This window comes from Apus apus, chromosome 22 (assembly GCF_020740795.1).
Source record: "Apus apus isolate bApuApu2 chromosome 22, bApuApu2.pri.cur, whole genome shotgun sequence".
Lineage (NCBI taxonomy): Eukaryota > Metazoa > Chordata > Aves > Apodiformes > Apodidae > Apus > Apus apus.
The window spans coordinates 3,209,028-3,236,824 of NC_067303.1; the positions used below are offsets into that span (position 1 = coordinate 3,209,028).

The window sequence follows — 27,797 nt, forward strand, 5'->3', positions numbered from 1 at the left end:
CCGGGCGGTGGGCGCCATGTGGCCGTGCGGGGGGCGGCGGCAGCGGCGGCTCGGCGGGCTGGCCCTGCTGGCCTTGGTGCTGTGGCTGCTGCAGCGGAGGTGAGAGCTGCCCCGGGAACGGGGGGGAGCCGGGTGGGCATCGCTGCGGGGATCGGGGGGGGCTGGGGGAGCGAGGGATAGCGGGGCTGGGGGGGTGGGGGGGGGGACACGATGGAGGGTGCTGAGGGTTTGTTGCCATCCCCTGCCCCATCCCCTTCGGCCCTGGGATGGAGATCATTGCTGCCTCCCTGCAGGGGAGGGCTGGGAAGGTTGGAATCGGTGTTAACGCGGTTTCTCGCCTCGTCCTAAAAAGTCACGGCGGAGGAAAGAGATGTTTCCAGCGCTGTAAATCAGGCTGGTGCTCTGCCTTGGTGCTCCGGGGCTGCCCGGCACCGCGGGTGGGTAACGCACGTTTGCAGGTCTAGCTGGTTATTTACCTCTCTTTTTTGTACGCCTCGGATATTTTATAATGGGTTCTGGAATCCCTGGGAGGGAGTTACCTGATTTGCAAAGCTGTAGAAGATAAAATATCTGCGTAACTAGGGCTAGTAGAGAGGAGTAACTAGTAAGAGAGGAAAGGGAACGTTACCCAAAGGTAATGGGTGAAAACTGGAAGAGGGAGATTGAGGTGAGACATGAGGAGGGAATTCTGGAGTGTGAGGGTGGTGAGAGCCTGGCCCAGGTTGCCCAGGGAAGCTGTGGCTGCCCCATCCCTGGCAGTGTTGAAGGGCAGGTTGGATGGGGCTTGGAGCAGCCTGGGCTGGTGGGAGGTGTCCCTGCCCATGCAGGGGGTTGGATCTAGGTGATCTTTCACGTCCCTTCCAACCCAAACCAGTCTGTGATTCTAGAAGCAAAATTCTTCTACAGCTGCTCTTGGCTTTGTGCCACAGATGTCCTTAGCAGAGGATTATTGCAAGCCAATACCTGATAAAAGCAGAGAGTCCATCTCCTATCAGAGTGTGTCTATCCAACACCCTATCCATCGGTACCCAGGGCTTTCCCAGGCCACCTGAGAATGAACTAACCCCAAACACAGTGATTTCTGTCCCAGCCATGCTGAGTGTGCCCCACACAGGACCTGAGGTGGCAGAAGACAGAGTTGTCAGTGAAGGCAGCTCCAAGCTTTCACTTTTCTCTGGCCAGAGGAAGCCAGGATAAACAGCAAAGCCCTCTGAGGCAGGTCTGAGGAAGGTTTATGGATTAACTCTAAAGTCCCTTGTCCTCTGAAGTGTCCCCTTCAGTATTGGCAAAGCAAGTTAATGGTCTCCACGTTTTTCCCCTTTTCTGACTTTCTGTTAGCTTCTTCTCCCACCTCTTCTGGGTAGACCAACACCAAAGCTAAATCTCTTCCCTCATGCAGAGAAGACTTCAACTAGGTTTTTTTTTACAGGCATGAATAGTTTAGCAGTTAACTGCCAGTTTCCTTTTCCCCTTGGAGTTTTTGGCTCTTCAATTTAGGTCTTATCAAGGCATATCCTTTCATTAAGGACTAACTTGTCCAACCCGATTTTGAAGCTTCTCTTCTGGATAATCTAATGCTATTTTTTTTTTTTGCAAAAAAAAAACCCAAAGAGACTTCCCTGAAGCAGGGAGGAAATGGCTACAGCAGGCCAGTAATCTTTAAGAAAAGGACAAAGCCAGAATTTTTGCAACCTGTGTTGCCATTATAGAAGGAGAAGAAAAATCTCCTGGGAGCTATAGATTGCTCTCAAGGAGAGAGATCACAGAGCCCAGGTGGGTTTTGAGCTGTGGAAACCCAGCTCAGGGCAACAGGATGAGCTCTCCTGAGTCACAGAAGTCTTTTTTTCAGAAGTCACTTGAATAGATCCTAGTGAGAGATGTGGGATGTTCTGAAAATGTTTGGAGCCTGGGAGTTTCCTTCTTGGTGAGAAAAAAACACTGGAGCTAGGGAGTTTTGAGGTAGGAAACTCGATGGAAACTTGCCAGCTAAGTTATGCCCAGGATTAAGAAGATAAGCTTAAGTGATTTGTTTATTTTTATCTGGTTATGTATGCTTCCTGAGTGCAGCCTTTATTCTGGCACCAGTGGCAGTTAGCAGCAATGTTGTGTGCAGGGGTAATAAGTTACCTAGGTCAGATAAAAAGTGCAAACTTAGGTATTTTCCAATCTAAGCTTTAGGAACTGGAGTTTTGCATCTCCAGACCCCTTTCAAGTTTCCTCCTCCCAGCAACAGAAGCAGATCCAGCTGCAGGGTCAGGACTGCACAAGTTCCAATCTGTCTGAGCTGTAGCTCTCACAGAATTGAGGGGCAGGGAGCCATAGGATATCCTGTGTGGATTGAGAACCACCTTCCCTGCTGGTAAAATTCTTAGCAATTCCTTGGGAGCTGTGCTGCTGTTTCCTAGCCTCGTGTCATCTCTCTCTGGCTGATCCTTGTGCAGATGAGCATTTTTGATCTCTTTCCTATTCAGGCAGTTTAAATATGACTGTTAGGTATTTCGTGCCTGTTTCTTCTACTTTGAGCTGCATTCCTTTCATAAAAGCTCTGCTAATACCCCACCTTCTGGATGGGATACCTTACTGTCTCCTTGCTCAGCACTATATTTTGTGGATGTTTTGACAATAAATGCACGTGACTGCTCACTTGAAGACAGGGAGTGTCTAATCTGGGCTTCCTTTTCCAGGTATTACCCATGCCTGCTGCCGGTTGTTTCAGAGCCCTGTGAGAATGCTGTGCTCTACAGGTACCTCTGTGCTTGTCAGCCAGCCCCTGCAGTATCCTCAAAATCCTAAATCTAGTTCCTTTGTAGTCCCCTTGTCTTGTGCTGGAGGACAGATCATCGCTGCAGCCTCCTGGTTAGCACTCCCCGTAAGCTGCCAGTGCTGAGAAGTCCTCACCCTCTGCTGAGACCCTTTCTATGCCTAGTCTAGAAAACAATCAGAGCTTTGGGTATTTTCCTCTTCTCCAAATGTGACATTTCTCTCAACTGTGGGGGTGACTTTGGCTTTCTTGGGACAGGAATTCATCCCTCGCTGTGAAAACGCCTCCGAGGAACAAGCTGCTATTGTCTAACTCTTTTGTGTATTCAGTCATGGAACTGGGGGGTGGGTCTGGTGGAGGGAGTGTAACTGCTTTGCATCTGGACTAGCTGATCAAATGTTTTCTTGGTTCAGCCCTTATTTTTTCCATGCCTGGTGTTGGAAGGTGTCAGAGGGCACAAGACACCCAGGGCAGCAACCACGAAATGCAGGCGCTGCTGGAGGATGTGGAAATCAGAGTGTGCCATCCTACTGCACAACAGGCAGATCTTACATTTCATAAGTTAGGAAAGTGCTTGCTAGTCGTGTGAGTGAAAACTTCCCTGTTTTGTATGCTCAGCTAGTGAGTTTCATGCCCTGTGCCTGAGCAGTGCTGCATTTCAGTTGCAGAGTCCAGCAGAGTGGCTTGGAGCATTCAGGTTGGAAGCTGCTGGTGAAATGAATATTAAATACACATCTTGGACAGATCTTCCTTTCTTATCTTCTGGAAAATATCTGTGCTCTATGGTTTATGGCTCTATATACTTATGGTTTCCTCAAGAACTAGGAAGGTGAGAGCTGATCCTGCCAGGCAGGGTGGGATGAGCAGCCTCTCCCAGGAGACAGGTTTCATTCCGATAGGCACAGATTCCTGGAGACTGGATCCTTGTACGTCTTTTTCTCTTCTAGGTTTAACTGGAGTGAGCTGGTCCCTCCACAGTTATGGGGGAGGACCCTGGGCTTGCAGACAGAAAACTCCCAGTTCCTCCTGGAAGGCATGCCTTTCCGAATCTTTGGAGGTTCCATGCACTATTTCCGAGTCCCCAGGGAATACTGGGAAGACCGGATGCTGAAGATGAAAGCGTGTGGCTTAAACACCCTCACCACGTAAGTGTCCTCCCTTCCTAGGTTCTGTCACATGCACCTTGCAGCCTCTTCCACGGTAGCTGGGGAGACTTTGTGGTTCATTCCAGTGGGCCATAACCATTTCTGTACTTGTTGTGATGAGGAAGGACTCAGAAAAGAGGAGCAGGGACTTAAGTTTTCTTTAATCATCTCATACTGCCGTAGCCTCAGACTCCAACTGGAACAGATGTTTATCAGATGTGCTTGGAAAGTGCCTCCTTAATGCTGGCCCAGTGAGGAAGGGTCTGGAATGGCCAATCCTTGTGGCTGTGATGTAGGAATTGGTCTGGTTGGGAGAATGAAAGATACACCTGGAGAGAGACCACATCTGACCGCTGGAGAAACTCTGGTGTTGCAGAGTGCAGGAGGAGAGTGCAGCACAGTAAGGGCTTGTCAGAAAAAGGAAAGAAAGCCACAAGAACATGTAAATAGACACTTGGAATGCATTGAGCTCTGATCTGTTACGGGCTGACAAAGGGGGGTAGGTTTTTTTCTGTGCCTCACAAGTGCAATGAAATCCAGCCCTTCACTTCACTGCCCTAACTCTGCATTTCAGGTACGTGCCATGGAACCTGCACGAGCAAGAGAGAGGGAAGTTTGACTTCAGTCAAAACCTGGATCTAGAGTATGTGGTACAGACAGCTCTATTATTAAGTACTTCTGGTTTGAGAGGGTGTGTGTGTTTGTTCTGGATGAAGGTGTCATTTCCAGCTTCTGAAGCAAACCCTTGATCAGGCAATGGAGACTCTCGTTCCTTCATTCGGGAGTCCTGGGAACTTACAGGTTTAATGCCAGTCCTGCATAGTTGCTTCATCCACCAATTCTCTTCAGGTTTTGGTACCTACATTTCATGATGATTGGTGTGTTAGGAGTGCAGGGAGTAGGGATTCTGCAGTCAGACAATAACTGCACTGTCTGGATCTCTAGGGCCTTCCTTTCACTGGCAGCTAAAACTGGACTGTGGGTGATTCTGCGTCCTGGACCTTATATCTGCTCTGAATGGGACCTTGGTGGTCTGCCCAGGTAAGTGTGCAAACAGTTGGGAATGGATGGGAATGTTTATTTTCCATGTCTCCAAAGCAGGTGAATCCTCATTAAGTTCGTGAGCTCTCCTAAGCAGTGCAGATAGCAAGCCTGGAACCAGGATTGGTTTTGAGGGGTTATTCTTTAAAATAATAATTGTGTTATGGCATCAGGGTGACAGGAAGAAAATAGAATTGAGGCAACCCATCTTCTGTTGCTGTTACAGCTTGACTCTGTGTAATATGAATAGTATTTATAGAATCATAGAGTCACAGAATGGTTTGGGTTGGAAGGGACCTTAAATATCATCAGGTTCCAACCTCCCTGCCATGAGCAGGGACACCTCCCACCAGACCAGGCTGCACAAGCCCCATCCAACCTGCCTTTCAACACTGCCAGGGAGGGGTCAGCCACAGCTTCTCTGGGCAACCTGTTCCAGTGCCTTCCTACCCTCATGAGGAAGAATTTCTTCCTGATGTCTAACCTAAATCTCCCCTCCTCCAGTTTTATTCCATTCCCCCTTGTCCTCTCACTACCAGTCCCTCCCCAGCTTTCCTGGAGCCCCTTCAGGCACTGGAAGGTGCTCTAAGGTCTCCCTGGAGCCTTCCCTTGGTGTAAGAATTTGCTTTGTCTTGGGTCCATTTTAAAAGCCCTACTAGAACACATGTACTATGTGGCTGGCAGTAATGAAGACCTGTAACTTTTCCAGTCTCTTGTTGCATTTTCTCCTAAAGAAAACATCTTGCTGGTAAAGAGGCTTGGAGAGCTGAGTTGGATACATCAGCAGGGAGACTTGCCTGGTTACTGGTCCCAGTGGAACCAGTGCCAGGATACACACCACTTGTTTTCCTTACCTCCACAGAGCATAAACCTCAGGGGAGACACTTGTTAAAATGTACAGGTTATTTTTTTTGAAGCTTTTCATTGTTCAGCATGGGCTGCCTTTGGCATTCAGGTGCAGAGCTGTGAAGTTGTGTCAGGACTTGGCCAGGAGAGCCTGGCTGCTCCTGAGCAGAGGCAGCAGCTTCTCCTGCATTAGATGACAAGTGCATAGACTGTCAGTTGTTGCCTCATCATCCTTGTATTTTTTAATCAGACAAATAAAATATTCTGATAAAGAGCAACAACACTGCTCTCATTCTGCAGATAAAGAGGCAATGATTTTGTAAGCCCATGCAGGAGCAGGGTCTTTCAGACCTCTGGGAGCACTACTAGTTAATGCCTCCTTTTGCAGAGACAAGGAAGACACAAGCTCACTCTGCTTGAGTTGATACAGCCCTACAATGTTCTGCTTTTTGAACAAATTGCCTTTTTCTGTGTTAACCCCAAATCAGCCAAATAAGTCTTGTACATCAGCAGTAGAAACCTGCTTTTTGCTGCTTTTCTTGTAGTTGGCTACTGCAAGACCCAGAGATGCAACTGAGGACAACGTACAAGGGCTTCACAGAAGCTGTGGATGCCTATTTTGATCATTTAATGCCTATTGTTGTCCCTCTTCAGGCAAGTACAATCCATTACCCTCTCTGTCCACAAGTGGGGACTGTCTGAACAGGCAAATGTGAGCACTGTGTGCTGGCAGGAGGTTGAAGCAGTAACAGATCTACCAGCTTCTCTTTAGGAACCAGTGTGGACTGTAGTTGTCCATGTCAGCTCTCCAGGTCTAGCTGTTGGGTTATGCATATAGACTTTGGGAAGATCAGAGGGTGGAGCTGAGTCCATCTGAGCCTTGTGCATCTCTCCTGCAAGCCACAGTGATTTTGGTCCCTCTGGTTAGAATCCATGGTGAACAACTTCAGAGTATCACAGAATGGTTTGGGTTGGAAGGGACCTTCAAGATCATCTAGATCCAACCCTCCTGCATGGGCAGGGACACCTCCCACCAGCCCAGGTTGCTCAGAGCCCCATCCAACCTGCCCTTGAGCACTTCCAGGAAGAGGGTATCCACGGGTTCCCTGGGTGACCTGTTCCAGTAAAACTTCTCCCTTTTGTTCCCAACAGTACAAGAAAGGAGGCCCCATCATTGCAGTGCAAGTGGAGAATGAATATGGTTCCTATGCCAAAGACCCAAACTACATGACCTATGTGAAAATGGTAATCTTGGCATGTTTACTTGTTTCTGTGGTTAATCTCTCTTACCAACCACCTTCTTTTTAGTATTTTCTTTCTTTTGAGTAACTTCTGAGCATGGCTTCAGAATGCCTTGAAAGTGTCAGTGCATAATCCAGCTGCATTTCCCTTGGTGTTTCTTCCTGGAGTGGAAGAGATGCCATTTGACCCTCTTAATACTGGTAAGCCTGTGTCCTTTTGTCTTCCAGAGAAGAGGATTGTAGGGAAATGGAGGAGTATCTGTAACACATAGCTGGCCTTGAAGAAGCTGGTCCTGTTTTGCTCCTCTAGATGACACTAGAGAAAGGTTTCTCTTTGCTGACCTTCTCGGGGGGGAGGTTTATGTGAATGAGTCACTGACACACTCCTAAACTTGTGTGATCTGGAGCTCAGCATCAGGCAGGTTCATTTGCCTAGGACCTCCCTTATCCTTGTCAAACAGAGACTAGATTGTGCCCTGGCTCCTGCTTCTGAACGGAGTGATAATGAGTTGGGCAGTTCTCAAGGAGGCCAGGTTGTCCTGGTGGGTCCAACAGGAGTCTGACCTGTGCCCTTGCCCCCAGCACAGCTGCAGGGCAGACAGTTCACAGGATCTGCAGTGTATCTCACAAGCTTCATTGCTTAATTTCTTCTTACTGGATGCCTAAACGTGTGGCTGCAGGTGAGGGAGGTTACCTATCCAGAGGTGTGTGACTATGTGCTATACATTTTATGTTCCCTGCTCTTTTGCTACAGCATTATCAGATCCTTTGAAACCTTCTGGGTACCCTAGCTCACCCAGAGCACCCCGAGGTTGGCTTTGGCTCTGGTTGCCCTGTTGCTCAAGGTATACAGAGGCTCTTCAACCAAATCAATTACATAGCAGGAGTCCTAATCTGCTCAGTGGTGCCTTCTCCTGCACTCACTCCACCTTGTGGAGTGGTTTCCCACTGCTTAGAGGGTTAAATATGAAGTGTATGTACAAACAAAGAACGAATTGCCAGTATGAACTGAATAATGTCAAAGTTGTCTATGATTTCTATGTAGTTTCCTAACCTGTGTCCCACTAGTGGCAAGGATATAAGCAGATGGCTTTCAGATCCTAAAGGAGTGGGGCAGAGAGGCTCTGTTGTGCCTGAGCAGCCTGCTGCCTTGGTGCTTGCTTTTCCATATCTTGGTGATGAAGGAGCTTGTGATGTTCCACAGACATGTCAGAACAGCTCATGTTTCCTTGCCAGGCCTGTGGGTGTGTTTTTGCAGGGTTGTTTCATCATACTCTGGTATTGTGGGCAATTTACATCTGAGAAAGTATATGACTGTGGTTAAGGATGAAAATGTGGAAAATGTGGGAAAGCAGGATTTGCAGGGATTCCTTTTTGGTTGGAGTGGCATCTAATGTGAGGTGGAGCTCCTGATTTGGGCCTTGAGCTTTGAATGTGGCAGGTTGATTAATTCCCATCTGCATCTAGCATACATGACAACCTTGCAGTCTTCCTGGAATTAACCTACCTGTTAAAAACCCAACAACTCACACACAACTTGAAATCCCTGTCCTTATCTCACCCTTTTGGGTGCAGTGCCTCTCAGAACATGAAGGCCATGAAAGGGTGTCTTGACACCTCCCTCCCCACATGGTGCTTAAGCTGGGGTTAGCTGAGCCCACACCTGCATCTGCCTCAGCCCTGTTTCTATTCCTGGATTCCCTGCTGCACCCTGAAATCCTGAAATGCATTTCAATGTGAGGCAGCTCTGCCATTTCTCCATTTTGCATTTATATTCCAAAGGAGGGGAAGAAACTTAGCAGTTTCTAGCAGGCATTAACTAGTCGGTCCACAAGGTAACCTGAGTGAGCTGATGTGTCTTTATCACTATTTTACAGTTAGTAATTTAGAATGAAGAGACTGGCAGCTTGTTTTCAAAACTCCTTGAAGCTGAAGGAGTGATTTCCAAGACAGTGAAAAGAGGGGTTAGTTTGCAACCAGGCTTTCCTAACCTTTCCTTCAGACATCAGCCACTGTCCTGCAAAAAAGTACCTGTTAGAGAGAAGTCCTAATGGGAAGAACCTTGTGTGTGCATTTGCATTTTGAAAACCTGAGAGTGCTGTTTGATACAGAGCTGTGATACTGAAGAGCCAGGAAACTCATTCAGACTTAACTCTTCTAGAACAGAGGTACCTGAGCTGTCCTGTGGTGGTGGTCACTGGCAAACCAGCAATGTTCTCCTCTCAGCTTCCACTGTTAGTCAGAGCTGCTTTTCTTCTTCCACCTGAAGCCCTCTCTTGGTGGAAAGCAGTGGAGCTACTTATTAAACTCATCTTGGAAGAAGATGATAAAATCCTGAGGTTTGATGCATCAGTGAGAAACTGATCCAGCTTTCTAAAACAAAACAAGATTTTTCAGTTGTCTTTAAGCTGGAAGAAGTAGGTAGGGAAGCTTCAGGAGGAATGAGGATCTTACAGGGATAATATTTCTTACCAAGCTATTACCAGCTTCAAGTTATCCCAAGAGAAAGTGTTAATGTACTTTAATGCTTTAATATACTGACAAATACAAAACTCAGGCTGTTAACATAATGGCTTTTCCTCTTTTTAATTCAGGCCCTGTTAAACAGAGGGATTGTGGAACTGTTAATGACCTCAGACAACAAGAATGGTCTGGCATTTGGCTTAGTGGAAGGAGGTATGTGCTTGTAGGAGAGCAAGGTAAGAACATGTTCCTGTGCTGGGGCAGCTGAGGAGGTGCAGCCTTGGGATGAGAGCAGCAGCCTCATTAGCTGAGCTGCACTCATTAACTCCATTCTGTTTGTGGTAGGAGCTTCAGCCCCAGAGGAGGGAGACCCTGAGCTGGCTGGTACCCACACAGAACAAACCCACTCCCTTCCCAGAAAGGTTTAGAGTGGCTTTTTTCAGTCTGAGGTGTAACACAGGGACAGCAGGACTGCTGAGTGGGGAGCCAGCCTCTCTGCTTTCAAGGACCTGAAGTGTGTGCAGACAAAATACCTTGGTGCTTCTGACTAGTGGTGGGAATCTGTGCTTCCCAGGGAGGCTGGTCAAGAGGTGGCAGCACCTAACATAGCTTGATGTTTCCACCAGAGGACAAGGTTGAAAATCCTACTTTTTATTGCTTCATATAGTGAAGAGGTACTTCAACAATTACAAATAGTAATCACTTATTCTTAGGATTCCTGCTTTGCAATTGGACAGAGAAGAAAAAAAGTCCATCCAAACCTAGACTCTGAAATCTGACATTTGGGAAGTTTAGCAGTAGTTTGTGAGTCAGCCCTGTCTTCTCATCAAGCTTCCTGTGGGGTGTGCAGCCTTTGCAGCCTTTGCAGGCAGGTGTCAGATGTGCATAATGCAAAAGGAGGCCAGTTTTCCCTTTCCCTTTTAAAACTACAATTCTATTACCTGTTTTAAAATTCTGCTTCGCACCTTCCTGCTGTACCCTGTGAAGAAATGGAGGTACAGCTGTTTGAGTTTCACTGTGCCCTAAATCTGACTGTCTGGGGCATAGTGTGATGCTGATTTTCACATTCCCAGATCCAATTCAGGTGTGATTTACTGTGTACATGGACTCTGGTCTCTCCTGTGTTTCTGCCAGCTGCCTGCCTGGGTAGTAATTCCTTCCCTGGATGAAGTGCTTGCAGGATGCAGCCTCTAAGTGCTCCTGTCATCACTCAAATACTGTTCATTTTCTAAATTAAATACTTAATTAAACTAAATACTGTTAATTTTCAAACCTCAAGCACGGAGCTGGTTAAAGGGAAAGACTTTTCCCTCCTTTTGAACCTCCTCTTGTTTTTATATGACAATGAGGGGGACAAATTCAATAACTCTGAAGTCCATGGGCCTCCACCAGGAAGGGTGGTCTTCTCAGTTGTCTTTTTTGGCTGTGCAGCAGTTTCCAGCCTTGACCACACAGAGTCACTCTCTCCCTGCCAGCACATGGGAAATCCCTGTCTAGTCCTCACCATCTTCTGTGGGAATGTTTACTGCCTCAGAGCTGCTCCTTGTTTGCAGTTGTTTCTTCCAGGGTATTGCATGCTAAGAGCTCTTTGATACCAATTTGCCTCTTAGATGTCATAACAATCTGCTCATTAGAGTCAACATGTCAAGTATCAGATGTGTGGAATAACTGGGGCTCAAAGCAGTTGAGCACCAAGGTGGTTATGAAAGCACTAGAGGAGAGAACAAAATCCACTGTAGAAATGGAGAAGGAAATAGAGAGGAGACTCCAGACTGGAGGATGAAAACTAATGCAGTTTCTCTGTGATTTTATTTGTTCTGTTCATCTGTGTTGTGCTGATTTCTTTGCAAGAAGCATTTGCAGGTTCCTGTCAGTGCCAGGAGCAGCCAGGCTGGTGCTCTGCAGAGAAACCTCTCTTGTAGAAGGGCCTGAGATGATAGCACTGGAGCCTTTACTCAGTGATTGCAGAACACTTTCAGGGGATGGGGGGCAAAGCTTTTGTTCTTGTGGATGCCTTCATGCTCCTAAGTACAGTGGGATGTCTCATGCTGAAGGAAAAAAATTGCACACATTGTCCTTCAGAATTGAGAAGTAATGTTCTCATCAGTGCTAAGTCCACACTTTGTTATCTCACTGTGTTTGCCTGCACCAAATTCTTCAGCTCAGCACACTACATAGGTCAGCCCATTAAAATCAAGGTATAAATAGTGAGGAGTGTGCTTTTGCTTCTGTAAACACTCTGTTTGAAGTGCTCTGTCTGACACAACTGGGGCTGGATTTGATACCAGCTCTCTTGGAAGGAGTCAGTTTTCAGTACAGAATCATCCCACTGCTCCTGCATTCTCAAAGTTTCTTGGGAGAGGTATCATCAGTGTCACCACAGAAGTCTGAAAATGGTTCAGTCAGGTACCAGGGGCTGGGACCTTAAGCCAGAATAGTGTCTTCTACTGCATCAGCTCCTGCTGATCTTCCCACTCCAGTGCCTGAAGATCCCACAGTGACCTCCTGCAGGTGCAGCACAGCCAGCCTGGTTCCTCCTCTGCTGCTCAGGGCCCAGGCACAGATAAATCTCCCAGTTCCAGTTTCTATCTGGTTCACTTGTGCTGTGGTTTCTCTCACCCACCCCCACTGACATGACAAGCTGTGAGATATTGCCTGGGTAGCAATTCCTGCAGCCAAAGCCTGGGAGATCAGCATGACATTCAGATATGACTTTCTAATAATAAGTTTTGCTTTGTGTGATGCCTTTTATCTGAGGATCTCTTAAGTGCTCTCCAGCCTCTCATTAAGCTTGTGACACCCCATGAGCTGCTCTGATTCTCTCTTTCTGGTATCTCTGAATGCTAGAGCTGAAAAGATGGCCTGCAAATACTTCACTGTGTGCTGTGGTCCAGTTAGATTCTGCACACTAAGTGAAGACTTGGATGGGAAATTTCTGAGGAGGTTGTACTGGTGGTTCAGAAGATATTCCAGTTCCCCCTGAGCTTGTGCTGGGCTGGTGCCTAAGGAGGTGGTCCCCTAGGCATTTTGTACATGTCTAAATTAATTAAAACTTTTTCTTTTCCCAATAGCACTGGCCACTGTTAACTTTCAGAAGCTGGAACCTGGGCTGCTGAAATATCTGGACACAATACAGGTAAGATGCAGAACGACTTTGTTCATCTAGATTTTCCTGGGCAGCATCAGAAAGGAAGCACTGATGGGCTGCTTTGGTTTTGTGGGTTGATTTGGGGCTTCCTTCTCATTAGGCCGAATTCCTCTAGAATCAGTGCAAATACTGGTGAAGATTTGTCTGGAAAATGAAGGAGATTTTAAGTGTGCTGTTATCCAGCACCTTCTTAAAGGCTTTCCATTCAGCTGTGCCCTGTGTTTAGCCATTAGAGATTAGATTCCTTCACAGTTTCAAGTGTTGATACCCAGTAGCATCCTGCTTTCATAGAATGGTTTGGGTTGGAAGGGACCTTCAAGATCATCTAGATCCAACCCCCTTCATGGGCAGGGACACCTCCCACCAGCCCAGGTTGCTCCAAGCCCCATCCAGCCTGCCCTTCAACACTGCCAGGGATGGGGCAGCCATAACTTCCCTGGGCAACCTGTTCCAATGCCTTGCTACCCTCATGGTGAAGAATTTCTTCTCACTATCTGACCTAAATCTCTCCTCTTTCTATTTAAAACCATTACCCCTTGTCCTATCACTGCCCTCTCTGGTGTAAAACCACTACTACTTTGCAACTGTAAGGATTTAGAAGCTATGTAATCTTTTCCTTGTTCTGGCCTTTTATTCCAGAGGGTGATAAAACTCCTCCTTTGACTAGTTTACTTGGATACAGATTCATTAAACATATTTCCAAGAGCTGGTCTGATGCTGGAACAATTAGATTATTACAGGCACCTGCAGTTGTTTTCTCCTAATGAAACATGAGGTTTTTTTAATGCTACTTAGCTTGGCCATTTCATGTGGCATCAGATAAAGCCCCTCTCAAATAAAGAGCAAAATTGCCTTGACTAGAAATAAATACCATGAGGGGGAAAGTGCCAGCCAAGCTGAGCACATGTTGTCCTGTCGGGTCTGATGGGGCCGGCTGGAATTCTCCAGGAGCTGAGGGAGCTGGCAAGGAGTGACAAATGGGAAGCAATTGCTCTGTGTGTAGAGCCTTTTTAATGAAGACCTAATTCCTGCAAAGGCTAATTCTTTCCTGCCAACACCATATGCAGCATTAAAAAGGCATTAAGCTGCTGAGGTCTGCTGTTGTACCTTGGCTGCAGTGCACCTCAGCTGGCAGTGGTGCAGCTGATAAGCAGACGTGTATAAATGTGGATTTCTAGCAGAATCTAAACACTTGACAGTTGGGTTGGTGTTTCTGCTACAGCTCTACCAAACAACAATACCCAGGACTGGTCAGTATCATCTGACTGTGTGCTGGGGTCTTTGTTTTGTGTCTAGCAGAGTACTTGTCTGCTTTGCTTGTCTCTTCTGGGCGTTGCTGGCCCACAGCACCTTGTTCCTCACTTGCCCAGAGCTCCTTAGCCACTGTGTTTTATGCCACCTTGAGAAGAAAACACTCTTGTAAGCTATGTTGCCAAACTGCATTTGAACAATGGGGTGGACTTCTGACAAGGGCTTGTAGTGAGATGGCAGGGGGGAAGGGATTGAAACTGGAAGAGGGAGATTGAGGTGAGACATGAGGAGGAAATTCTGGAGTGTGAGGGTGGTGAGACCCTGGCCCAGGTTGCCCAGGGAAGCTGTGGCTGCCCCATCCCTGGCAGTGTTGAAGGGCAGGTTGGATGGGGCTTGGAGCAACCTGGGCTGGTGGGAGGTGTCCCAGCCCATGCAGGGGATTGGATCTAGATGATCTTGAAGGTCCCTTCCAACCCAAACCATTCTATGATGTGATTCTGCAGAAAACTGATGAGTCCTGTCTCCATTGTTTCTGTTTTGATACAGAGAGATCAGCCAAAGATGGTGATGGAGTATTGGACAGGATGGTTTGACAACTGGGGAGGCCCTCACTATGTCTTTGATGCAGATGGTGAGCACCAGGCATTGTTCTTGTAGACAGGGGGGGTTGATTGCTCAGCAAACAGTCACAGAGAAGTGACATACAGCTTTTTCAAGTGTTCTGTCCTGCTGTAACCTTTGCTTTGCATGAGTCTTTATAAATGAAGAATCTCCCAGTGAGTGGATCCCATTGGATTTTCTTTAGCAGTGTTAGCAAACAGCAGCTCTTTAAAAACAGAAATACCTTTTTCTTTTTATTCCTGAAAGAGGGACTCTGGAGAGAGCCAGACATCTTAAGATATTAACATCAGTGTGTCCTCAGGCCTCGTGCTACTCTATGTTGACTTTAAAAATTATTTAAATCATCTCTTTCTCCTCCTGAGGTAATCTAAAGCCTATGAAGGCTTTCTTTGTATTTTGTAAAAATGTCTCAAGTGCTGTGAAAGCTCCATCATAACGACCCTGCTTCTCTAGGGAAGAAACACTCCTCACTGGGAGGGGATTATTTTACCTTCTCTGGAAATATGGTGAATTTAGGCCTTTTGCAATTGCAGCACCTTCTGAAAAGAATCAGGGTGGGTTTTTTTTTTTTGTTTAAAGTTCATTAGGGAGGAAAGACTAGTGCTAAAAAAAACCAAAGCCCAACAACCCCAGAACCTCCAGGGCTTCTGAAGGACAGTGGAAAAAACCACCTAAGACTATTCTAATGAATAGTCTCTCATCCTCCTGCAGTTGTCTTTGTAATTGAGCCATCAGCATGTTGAGTTTGGGAGCCTGATGGAGTGGTCCTTGCAGCTTATAAACAAAATTGCTGCTCAAGTACATGAACTTCACCCTTTTCCACCTATAGGAGGGGTATATTTGAATGTACTAATATGTTCTGATGTGTCAGTAGACACGCTGCCCTTCCTGAGGGCAAAACACAAATCACCATACAAATCACTGCAATTAAACAGGCATGACTGATTAACAAGGACCAGAATGTTTGGGTCTGCTTTGAATTCCTGGAAGAGGGTTAGCCTGGCTTCTTGGTCTCTGCCCTTCCTTTACAGAAATGGTGAATACTGTAGCAAGTGTCCTCAAATTCGGAGCATCCATCAATCTCTACATGTTTCATGGAGGCACCAACTTTGGCTTCATGAATGGTGCTTTGGAGGCTGACGAGTACAAGTCAGATGTCACCAGTTATGGTGAGTTTTCTTTCACTGCCCTGCCCCTCTTGTGAGAGTGCAGCTCAGCCTTCAGGCTAGTTAGGGTGGGCAGAAGCATTGAGAGATGGTTAGTACAACCACTTGGTCATGGAGACATGAGTTGACATGTAGCTCAGAAGCAAATGTCTGTCCAAAGAGGGGTTTACATTAGTGTTTCCTATCTCCAGACCCATTCCAGGATGTGGAGGATCCCCTCATTCTAAACTGGGAATAGAAGTCACAGATGATGACTTGGCTTCATGTTATCTCCATGCTGGCTCTTCTTTCTAGGGAAAGTTGGTGATCCAGTTCTGTTTTTAAATTTTACCAAGTCAAACTGCACTGTAAAGCTCTTTGCATCCCAGCAACCCTTTCTTAAAATGATTAATGCTTGACTTCATCCTGTGTGGAATTCTGGGGACGTGCAATTCAGATCCCTAACAGGATGTTGCTCCTTGGTGAGTGGCTCTTCCCCGAGTTAAGCAGCGACTCTCCAGCTGTCCAGCTGCTTTCCCACAAATTAAAAGTGTACAGGTTTCCATAATAGAGACAGTGCCAAAGAAAATGGTGTTTTAGGTTTTTCCTACCTCAGGGACACTGCACGTGAAGGCAGTCCCAGAGCTGCTGTGTGGTTTTGAAACCATGTGCTTCCTTTGCAGACTACGACGCCGTGCTGACCGAGGCTGGAGACTACACCTCCAAATTCTTCAAGCTCCGACAGCTCTTCAGCATGATCATTGGTAACTGTAAAGCCAAGAACCAAAATGCTCTCCTCCCTGCAGTGTTAAATGCTCTCCTCCCTGCAGAGGCTTGTTTAAACTGGCCCTTCTGCTGGAGCCCTGGCACTCTGGTTGACTGACTGGCGGGGTGATTTTTCCAAAAAAGTGGGAAGGAGGATCCAAAGGAGGTTTTTGCATCTGAAACACTTGTTCTGTCTTTCTTTCTGGATCACAGGCCAGCCTCTTCCTCTCCCTCCCATGGTTGAAAGCAAGGCAGCATATGGAGCAATCCTGTTGCATCAATACATCTCCCTCTGGGATGTGCTACCATCTCTTTTACAGGTACTACCAATTTTAATGCATCTCACTACTTAATCTTAGCTGGAAAAGGTGATGATTGCAGGGACTGTGGGGATAAGGTTGGGGAATGTTTTGTCAAGGATATGCAAAGGAGGCAGATCTTTTATCTCACCTTTTGTCCTGCTACTTCTCTTGGAATTCCAGTTTTGCCAGTCCTTGGCTCCCTTTCCTGCTACTTTGTCTTCATGGCTGTAGGTTTCATAGTCTAATCCCTGCCAGGGTGAATGCAGCCTGGGGCAGGGTGGAACCCCTGGCTTCAAGGATGTTTTGCCTCCACATGGCCTGTCAGTGCTGAGAGGCCACTTCTGCTCTTCAGTTTGTTTCTCTTTTGCAGCCCATTAAGTCAGAGTTCCCCATTAACATGGAGAATCTGCAGCTCAACGATAGCTACGGGCAGGCCTTTGGGTATGTGCTCTATGAGACTGTCATCTTTGGGGGTGGCCACCTGCACTCGAGGGACCACGTCCGGGACCGAGCACAGGTGAGGAGCAGAGGAGCTGTGACCACCTCCTGGCAGGTGCAAACACTTTGGTCTTGGCAGCCTAGGCAGGACATGGGTCAACCATAGAGGAAAGGGTCAAGTTTTAGATGAGAAGTGTGATTGGCTCTTTGCAGTTCTCAGCTAAGACCCAGCCCTTAGCATTGGTGGATCAGCTTGAGGTTCCAACCTACACTAAAACTTACCCTCTTTAAACATCAGAATATTGAACGTTCTGAGAAAGGGGGTGGTTTTTTTTCCCCCCCCACACACACCTAGACTGAACCAGTGACACAGTTAAGGATGCTGAGTTCTAGTTCCAAGTAGAGACAATTTCCAACCCCAAATACACCCTCAGTAACCACTGCAACACATGATGATAGGACAACTGCTGAGAAGTTTTTCTCCTCTCTTGTGCTCTGTTCTGCAGGTGTTTGTTAACACCATGTATGTTGGTGAGCTGGACTACAACACACTGGAGCTTTCCCTCCCTGAAGGACAGGTAACTCATGGGAGATTGCTGACAGCAACCTAGTTAAAAAGGTCCCTGTGCACTGCAGGAGGGCTGGACCAGATGAGCTTTAAAGGTCTTTTCCAGCCCCACACATTGTGTGATTCTGTGGCAGCAATAGTATGTGGATAACAGAACCAAGACCACTAAAGGGGTGTAGCTGTCAAGAAGGCACCAACTTCCCACCTGTAGCTCTCAAGAAGGCACCAACTTCCCACCTAACCCATTTTAACTAGCTAGTAAGGTAGCCTGACACAGGGAATGGTTGTTCTACCCTAATTAGACTCTACTTCATTAGAGAAATACAGCAGGATTTCATTGCCAAGTTACTCTTTATGGTTGAGAAGTGGGTTTTGAATACTTTTCCATGGAAGAAATTCAAGTCAGTGCAGTCCTTGCTGCCCCAAATTTGCCATCCTTCCTGCCACACCCACAAAACCTGTTACCCTCTTTGTGCAGGCTCAGTCTGTGTAGGCTTCATCTTCCTTAGCACAAAGCAGGGCTTTAAGGGGGCTTGTGGGCTTTTGCACTTTTTTGATCTCAAATAAAACGAGGGGGAGTGTTTCTTTTTAGCTTACAGAATATCCTTACCCTGGCAGGAGCTGGCAGTAAGCCTGGTGTGTTGAGGGAATGTCAGCAGAGCTGTGTGGGGCTCCTAGGGGCAGGGGAGGGGGTGGATGTACTCGTTGTTCTCATGAGTTGTGGGAGAGCTCTATGACATAAGCCTGTGCTGTGTCAAACTCCCATTTCTGGCTCTGTGGGGGATACCAAAATGGCACTTAAAAATGCAACAGAAATGAAAAGGAACACTTCATGAGAAGGCTGAGAGTTCAGTGGTGTAACTGTTTGGCAGTAGGTGAAGGATGTGGGGGCACTGTTCTGTCATGGAGTAACTAATAAAGAAGTAAAGAGATAAGTTGCAACTGCCAAAGGTACTGGTGCCACCTCCCCTCTTCAACACCTCTACTGACCTCTGCTGACCAAGCACTATGGCTGATGCAGCCCAAGCTGTGCTCTGCTCCAGCTGATGCTCTTCCTTTTTAATTTTTTTACAGGGCTTCAGGCAGCTCAGGCTCTTGGTGGAGAACCGTGGTCGTGTCAATTATGGCCTGGCACTGAATGAACAGAGGAAAGGTAAGTTAAGTTCTTTGTTCTCAAGCTGTCCTGGATAGTTCTCTTGAGTTTAAACACTGTAGAACTGTCTTCCTTGTGTGAAGACCCCAAACAGCTTCTGTAGTGCTAGCCAAGGCTGCCATCTGGGAGTTGGTGGGAAATGAGATAACAGAGGGGACTTGTTGAAAAACACAGTTCATCACCCTCTGGCTGGATCCAGATGAAAACTAGTGGCTGCTTGGTGGCTTGCTTTAAGCTTCTCATTTTACAGGGATACAACTAAAGCCCTAGTGAATCTTACTCTGCTCTAGGTGATGTGAGGGTGCCCTTCCTCCTGCTCTGTGAGCATGTTACTCCCCAGGGAGAAGAGGAAAATACCTTGTTTAATCTGTGTTTTCCCCTTGGGGGTTTGATACTGGAAGATCACAACATTTAAGAACTCACACAGTATCAGAAGGAATGAACTGCATTCTGGTGAGCAAAATTTACTGAAGTGCTCAAGCCTGTCACACACAGTGGAGCTGGAAGAGGTTGAAACACCAGGATTTTCTTCTAGTGGGGAACTGTATGCAAAAACTGTACAGAATAGACTAATGGAGCCAGGCATCTGACTGTGCTGATTTTATTTCACTGCAGAAGAGGTGCAGAAAGGCCCTGCACTGCTTAGGCAGTCTCAACTGCAGTCCTGTAATTAGGAGGTTGGATTAGGATCCAGGCTTTGTCTGCTACATGGAGATAACTTTATCTAACAAGAGAGTGCTGAAGGTAAATTACTTATTAAGGTGTCTTAAGATCCTTGGATGAAAAGCCCTGGATCAGCACTGGACATCACTGCTTGCCCATGTTACATTTTGCTGTGCCTATTAGAGAAGTAACTGATCTACTGCTTTAAAAAAAAAAAAAATCTCTACATGGACAGCTAACTAAAAACCAACAATAACAAGAAAACCCCATCTGCTGCCTGTGCCAACAATGTTTTCTGCTTGGAGGGTGTTTAATGGCTTGGTGAGCTGAAGCAAAGGAGAGGGTGGAAAGGCCAGAGTTTAGTAATGTTCCCCACTCAGGCTTGATGAGCAATGGGACCATATGGACTCTAATTCCTTTGCAGAATATGGCTGCTTTCCATCTCCTGCTGTTCTTTGCATTCAAATAGGAAAATCTATCAGCTTGAGCTGTTTTTCAACTCTTCATTACCCCCATTGCTCTTGCAGGCTTAATTGGTGACGTCTTCTTGAATAAAACCCCCTTGAGGAACTTCAAGATTTACAGTTTGGAGATGAAACCTGGCTTCATGAAAAGGTTTGTGGGGTTTTAGAATTTTCTTGCTCCTCATTAGACACCCAACTGTTCACCAGCAGTGCAGAATCTAATAGGTGGAAGTTAAATGTATCAGAAAGGCAACACAAGGTAAAAGCAGGTAGGTGGATTTTTGCACTGGTGAGTTCCTTGCTGATACCTTTGCCTGAAATAGTGCAGGAAATGGTGCCACTTTATCCATATGGAAACAGGCTGGGAGAGTTAGGGTGTTCAGCCTGGAGAAGAGAAGGCTCCAGGGAGACCTTAGAGCACCTTCCAGTGCCTGAAGGGGCTCCAGGAAAGCTGGGGAGGGACCTGGGACAAGGGCAGGGAGGGAGAGGACAAGGGGGAATGGATGAAAACTGGAAGAGGGAGATTGAGGTGAGACATGAGGAGGGAATTCTGGAGTGTGAGGGTGGTGAGAGCCTGGCCCAGGTTGCCCAGGGAAGCTGTGGCTGCCCCATCCCTGGCAGTGTTGAAGGGCAGGTTGGATGGGGCTTGGAGCAGCCTGGGCTGGTGGGAGGTGTCCCTGCCCATGCAGGGGCTTGGAACTGGATGATCTTGAAGGTCCTTTCCAACCCAAACCAGTCTGTGATCCTATGATGATTCTGTGTTCTAGGGGTGAAATGTATTCCCACTGGGGAGGATTTAAAGACTTCCTCCCAGCTGGTTCAGCAGGGATAGATCAGAGAGGCAGAAGCATGGCCTGCCCTAAAGGATGGGTCCCAACTCCCCCATGTGTCAGAGGAGTTTGTGTCTTTCTTGAAATTAGCAATAAGGCTGATATATTTAGTAATTCAAACGTGCAAGGGACAGATTAATTCTAGGAAGCTACTAATAGTACATTAACAAGTCCAGATGGCTTAATCTCCTCTAAGTTATTTTGTTTTAATGGAAGAAAGGCTGAAAAATAAATCCAGGGGGGGTAAGTCAAGGAGCCTCTCTTAGTAGATGTAGGAAACCTTAGCAAGTGTTTAAGGCAACAGATGCCCTATGGGCTCTGGCCACAATCCAAAGAGACTGTTTTCAGTGATGTTGTTAATGCCAGAAAGTGACACATGTGCATCCCCCAGGATGTCTCAGCTCCTGCATTCTGTGTAGGAAGGAGAGAGAGGCCACGTTAAACTGAAATGGCTTTTAAAAGGAAAAACAAGTCTGCATTTGAAATCTCTGAGCACAATCTTAACAGGTGCTGCGGGGTAACTGGCAGAACTGATGGGGTTTCTAACTGATGGGGTAACTGGCAGAACCTTTGCCTGCAGGGTTTTAAAAGAGTATTTCCAGAGAGGGACATGAAAGCAGGTAAACTGCCATGGCCAGGCAAAAGCAAGATTAGTCAACACTGCAACCAGGGACTGGCACTTGACCAGTAGCAATGAAACACAATCAGCTTCCAGTTGCTGTGTAGGAGGATGGAGCACATGGTATTGGGAAAGGAATTGTTGTAGGCTTTTAGCTGAATAATTCAGCAGCTCTGGATCAATAACTTCCCTGAATCCAAGAGATTCAGTTTGCAGTGGTTGGAAGGAACAGGTTCTGACAGAAGCTCAAGGCTTCTCTGGGACTTCTACACTCCTTATTTTCTCTTCTCTTTGTCCCCTACTCACAAATTGTTGCCACAGGTAAGAAATAAAGCCAGATTGCCCCTAATTCCTGCAGACTGGCAGGGCTGTGATCATCCTCCTTGACAGGAACACGGGCAGGAATGACAAGGAAATAGGAACCTTGTAACAACATCCATTGTGGGCAGTGGGTTGAAATGATCTGGAGACCAGTCTCTTGGTGCTTCCCTGCTGTTTCCCTTCTGTGTCTGGTCCTTCTCTTCCAGCTTACGACACCTTACTGGATGGAGTGCAGTCCCAGATTACTTTGTTGGCCCAGCTTTTTTCCGTGGAAGGCTGTGGATAGAGCACCAGCCACAGGACACTTTTTTGAAGTTACAGGCAAGTCCTATATTTCTTTCTCCCTTCCCCCCCATTTTTTCTTGACCAAGATTTTTGAAAACAAGATTAGAGTTACACTTGTGTAATAGCTCTGCCTGAGCTCTGTCTTGTCTGTAGTTTTGAAGGGTGTAGGAGTCTTCTCAAGCTGGCAGGTAATTCTGTTCAGTCTGTAGTGGGAAAACTTGAGCAATACTGACCCTGCAGAGCTGCTGATGAACAGTTAGTCTGTTTTATTGACATAGAAATGCTATTTCTTTTCTAGTGGCAGAGCAGGAATGGGCACAAAAAATAAAGGAGGCACTGGTTTTATCCCTGCCTCTTCAGTGTGATATGGAAAGAGTCACTTTGTAGACATGGCATGAGAGGTAGCATTGACATCTTCCTTCTGTGGGAGATTGCTGCTCTGGCATAGAACTGAAGATGAAATATTAAGTATTATTAAACTTCTCCCGTTTCACTCCCTTAGAGCCAAGGTTCTTGTAAATCATGATTGTACTGTTCACTTTTCCATTTATGCTTTGTTGTAAATTATGCTATTCAGTATTTCTGTCACCTGGGAAATAGGTGAGGGGAGATATTCTATGCTTGGGAAGAAATAAAGATATGTCTGTTCAAAAGGATGAAGTTTCCTGTACAAGCTTGCATCATGAATTAGACATTTTTTAAAGCTTTATCCTTTTAATTAGAATGTTAAGGATAACTCCTGCTCAGTGGGGCTTGCTTAGATGTTCATTGCTCCAGGGAAAGGAAGCAGAGAACTTGCAGAAAGTGACCTGAAAGAATGCCAGTGTGGAAGTAGAGTTAGTTTCCTTTAGGGATGCAGCTGCATCAGTAATTCTGGGTGTTGTCCTGGTTCTAGGGCTGGGAAAAAGGAGTTGTGTTTGTCAATGGTCAGAACCTGGGCCGCTACTGGAAGATTGGACCTCAGGAAACACTTTACCTTCCTGGCCCCTGGTTATCTAAGGGGAGCAATGAGGTGAGAGGCTTTGGGGGGGATTTCTTTTTGCATGATTATAGATCCTGCTCTGTGTCATACACAGATAATTAATTACTTATCTCTAGCTGAAAACCAGCACAGTAGAGAGGAAGGGGACTGTTATCTCCTCAGATCCATAAAAATAGGGAAGGTGCTGCTCTCAAGCTGACTGTGGCTCTAACAGCCATTAAGATGTGACAAGGATGGCAGCTAAACTTGAAAGCATCAAGTTCAAAATCAAGACAAACCTGATTTGATGCTGGTTCATGTTCTGCATCATGTGGTGCTGCAGGAGAATCTGGGTTATTGTTCAGACTCACGTTGATTGATCTCTTGAAGTGGTGCTTCCTTCCCTTGCTGTGAGGAACTGGGTGGATATCCCTTCTCTTCTGCAGATTGTCATTTTTGAAGAACGCTCTGCAGGACGGATCATACAGTCTGTGGACATACCTTATTTAGGAAGGACCCAGTACATGGACTGATGAGAGCTGCTTTCCCATGTTTGGTTCATCCTGAATACTCCTGGTTGCATGTCTGGGGACACGATGGCCCAGGCAACTTGGGCATGTTAATTTCCACTAGATGCAGGTAAAGGATTTGCTCTTTGGCAGTAAGTTCAGAAGAGAGGACGGGCCCTGAAGGAACCAGAGTCCATTGTTTCATAGATGGATGCAGAAGTTCATCTCCCTGCACTACTGAGGACCCACAGCTTGGATGGCTGCCCATGGTGTTCCGGGCTGTCTAGTGAAAGTGGGGGAGGAAAAAAAAAAGGTGCTGGAGGCAGGAGAGAGAGAGAAAGAACTGAAGCCATCTGAAATGAAAGCTGAGCTCAGCTCTCCAGTGACTTTAAAAGATGTGTTATTACTGGCCTCCTTGTTTTTATAATTAGATAGGGAGAAAATAGTTGGTAAACATGAGTGTAACCAGGTGTGGAAAACCATTTTGTTGTGCTTCCAGGCAGAATTTAGCAACTCACTCTGCAAAGAGGTCAGTGCTTGTTTACTTGTTGGAAGGCAAGCTGGTTGTCAAATGACTTGAATTCAAACTTTTTTTCCATTAAGTTTACTATGGAGGTTGTCTCTCTCTCAAAGAGGAAAAAAATATGTTTTAAAAAGTGAAATGTGTTTTGTCTTCTGTCAAATAGATCCTTCTGCTTCAGGCCAGGCAGGACTGAGAACTTCCAAGGAGGAGGTGCAGGGCGTAGAAAAGGACAAGTTAGTTTTCCAGACATCACCCCTGCTCTCACTGGGAGACACCTAAAGATGAAATTCCCCCTGGTAAAAGGAGCAGGGATCAGATTTTGGTTGGGATAGAAGGGGTTTCCTTGGTAGTTGCAAACGGGAGAGCCCAGCTGTACCTTCTGGTTAGACCAGCTGTGAAATCTTGGCATCTTGGGTCCTGTTTTCTTTTTTATTTTTGTCCCTCCAAACAGAAACACAGGATTTAAGGAAAACACGACATGTTTTTTTGTAACTCACCAGCCCTGCAGTCACTGAGGAGCTGCCATCTCTTTAGGGAGAGGAAGAGACCAAACTCAGGCTGCAAATCTGTGTGGAACCTCTGGGAAGTCGCTCAGCCCCTGCTCTCAGTTCCAGTAACCAGAGGATTCAGGCTATGAGAGAAACACCAAACATGGGCACTGTCTCTGATAATGGAGTTGGTATTCTGGTATTAGAAACCATCCTTTTATTTAACAAATTTAAATACAGTTTGTTTAAAACTGAGAACAGAGAGTGCAGCTGTAACACACTCCATCCTGGCCAGAGCTGGGCTCACTGAACACACAGATCTCCCCCCGAGGACCACAGTGGCCTCTGTGCAAGTTGGAAGGGCCCAGGCTGGTGTGACCAACTTTGAGGAGAGTGGAACGTGTATGCAGGGTGTTCAGGACTCAATCCTTTGCATTTTTCTGAAAGTTATTTCCTTCTAAGGCGGGGAGGTTGCAACCCAACAGGGACTGGACTTAAGATTAGTGAAACAAAACATGCAGGCAGGGAGGGGACGTCAGTTGGAAACTATTTAAATGGTATGAAAACTTTGTAGTCCTTTAAAAATGCCTTTCCACTCTAGTGTTTGCAGACTGAAGTGAACTTGGAAGGCTAGTACAATAACAGAATCAATCTGCTTGAGTGCAGGGAGCTCCTGTTTTAATACAAGATAATGATGCCTGTTCCCACAGAGCAGCCAGCAGCATCAAATGCTTCCTCTCCAAGTAGAGCTTCAGCCAGTGCATCTAAAGGAACATTTTTTAAAGGCTACATGGCAAGGCTTCTGTGACAGGGAGCTAAAGAATGCACCTTTTCCCCAGTGGTTTTGATATACAGTGGGAGCAAATAACTTACAAAAGATTATTACTTTTAAAATATTAGGAAACACACAATGTCATTAGTCCGAGGGGAGACTTCTGCACTGTGAAGCTAACAATCCAATCATAGCATTTTAATAGTTCTGTGTGTTAGGGCTAAATATAACCAAGTCTATGTCCAGGATTACGTTTTCCCTCAATTCAAAGGTAAAATTGTGCTTCAGAGCTTTTTGAAAGAATTGGGACAGAGGGGGGTTGATCAAACGTTTGACAACAACTGTGGAGGGGCAGGTAAGTTTGGGGTGTTTTTAAAGGGCTGGAGGGAGGGAGAAGGGGTTTGTTGTACCTCAATTTCTTCCTCAGCAAGTTTGTCAATCTCGAATACAGAGTCAACCAAGGTAGTAGCACCCAGGTTCCTCTTCTGCATTGCTCAGTCCTGTATCTCACTGAGAAGCAAAACAGTTTAATCAGAGAACACCCTTTTATCAGTGCTGTCTCAGGTCCTTGGATGTTACAGAACAGGGAAGAGGCAGCTAATGTTCTACACGTAGAGTGTTTCAACCTACCTCAAGCCAGGTGCTGAAGAATCAGAGCACTAAGCACAGGATCCTGCTACCAGGGGGTTCCTCTATCCATCAGGAGTTAACTCTCCAACTTCTTCAGCCTGGCTTGGCTCTGCAGTAACATGGCATGGCCCTGAGAAGGGGCTGGGGCTGAAGGATACCTTCCAGTGGAATGGTAGATACACTAAATTCAGTTTGTATCATTCAATCCCTAGTTTTAAGCAGTTAACTTCTTTTATTTCAGAGGGGAAGTTTGGCCTTATGTCTGAGCACCCTTCAGAGAATCCCACACCTAATGCTTGTGTGAATTAGAGCTAAACAGAGCCAAGATCTGAGCCTGGATGAAGTATGATGGTGTCTGGCCACAACAACCTCATTAAAACCCACTGCCAATTATTTTAGCATGGATGAATAGAGAACCACATGCTATAAACATAACTCCATCCAGAAACATAGAGGTATGTCAGAGTGCCCCCAAACCAGGAAACTAATGAAGGGAAAGGAGAGGGAATACAAAGAGAACAGAGATCCTTAATGGGTTTGTTCTGACCTGCCTTGTTTTTCTCCATCCCCCAAAACCCTTCCTGTCCTGTGCAGCGTAAGAAACACTGATTAAAGTAGGTTTAAAATTAAGGGCTAAGGTGCCATCTCAGAAGGCAGCTGTCCCCTCCATGAACAGAGAGCTGCTTAGGCAGTTGCACACACAGCCACAAGGTACTTGTGTCTCGGGAAAAACAAGTCACCAGGGGCCAACCCACTCCTTGTGGGTGTTCTCACCCTTCCTTTCAGGTCCTGTAAAACAGCCCCCTCAGTCCAGACCACCACTCCAGCTGGGCTGTGTCTTCAGGGCATCATGCCCTGCAGGCACTTCTCCCAGCCCGTGCATCTCCCAAGGCAGCTGCTCTTGTACTGAAGCTGATGTCAGTCCTGTATTTTCTGTGCTTTTTCTCCACCTCCAGAGTGTCTGGTTCTGCTCAGAGTCCAGGAGGAAGGGCAGGGGAATCCGGGTAGTTCATGTATGCAGTGTTGCTTGTTTTCAGTACACTAAAACTCTTGGAAGTCAGCAGAGGTCCTGGCTACTGCAGGTCTGGCTGGTTGTATGCTGTGGAGAGGAACCTTGCAGGTTGTGCGTGAAGAAATCTTCTGCAACAGAGACACAACCAGCATGTATATTACCCTTCTGCCTCTCTGCAGTTAGCTGCCACCCCTTGGACCTGTCCCAAAACCCATCTTGGGCTGCAGCTCTGTGAGTACTGCTGCTAGGCAACAGGGTGTTGGTGAAAAGCAGTTGTGACAGCCCTGAAGAGCTCCGGCCTCTCTGCAAAGCTGCTATATATAGCTCAGATCATGTGCAGTGCAGGCTTCCCTCTGCTGCCCTGCCAAAGGCAGCCACTGCAGCAGGCAGGGCTCCAGCCAGCCCGGGGGACTGTGCTGTAAGAGAGCTCATTAGTGTTAAAAATACACCTCTGCTGAGCAGATCTACCCCTTCCCTTTGCTGCTTTTCTCTACTGGAGAAGGAAAGAGAGCAAGCAGCAACCTTCTCTCCCCTCCAGGCCTGGGTCTACATTCAGGAGGGAGTGCATTTGTTTTTTTCCCCACATAATGATGAAAAGCAGCAACACAGTTTGGATGCAGATGGAAGTGAACAGTCCATCCTTCCCTGCAGAGGGCACTCTGGAGATCCAGATGACTAAACACACCTGGATGCTCAGGTAATTAAGGGTGAGAAGCCAGGGCATGAACAAATGAGCAGGAAGGCAGCCAGGAAGTGCATGTTCCCTCCTCCTTTCCATGGAAGAAGGCAGCATGTACTCACCTTAGGTAAACATATCTCATGGGGGGTTTGA

General features: G+C 46.6%; 2 protein-coding genes across 7 annotated transcripts in view; one reads left to right on the forward strand and one right to left on the reverse strand.

Annotated features, from left to right (window-relative positions):
• On the forward strand, positions 1–24,202 carry LOC127393364 (beta-galactosidase-1-like protein 2). 2 transcript variants are annotated; one of them, XM_051638345.1, is made up of 20 exons: positions 1–99; positions 2,685–2,744; positions 3,709–3,906; positions 4,481–4,549; positions 4,852–4,947; positions 6,339–6,447; positions 6,946–7,038; positions 9,629–9,710; positions 12,569–12,633; positions 14,443–14,527; positions 15,549–15,686; positions 16,346–16,426; positions 16,641–16,747; positions 17,100–17,246; positions 17,674–17,745; positions 18,810–18,888; positions 20,079–20,166; positions 21,992–22,106; positions 22,966–23,082; positions 23,478–24,202. In XM_051638345.1, exons 1-20 carry the CDS (start codon positions 17–19, stop codon positions 23,562–23,564), a joined length of 1,971 nt encoding a protein of 656 aa, XP_051494305.1. In that variant the 5' UTR covers positions 1–16; the 3' UTR covers positions 23,565–24,202. The 2 variants fall into 2 exon arrangements, with proteins under 2 accessions (XP_051494305.1, XP_051494306.1); XM_051638346.1 differs by lacking the exon at positions 2,685–2,744.
• Positions 24,203–24,566: 364 nt separating this feature from the next.
• The window catches only part of B3GAT1 (beta-1,3-glucuronyltransferase 1), a 38,977-nt gene continuing 35,746 nt past the window's right edge, over positions 24,567–27,797 (reverse strand). For 4 of the 5 annotated variants that reach the window (XM_051638358.1, XM_051638357.1, XM_051638360.1 and 1 more), the window contains one exon: positions 24,567–27,093. The gene's annotated coding sequence lies outside the window, so the exon portion shown is untranslated. The remainder of the gene's footprint in view (positions 27,094–27,797) is intronic. The other variant, XM_051638356.1, reaches the window with a different exon arrangement.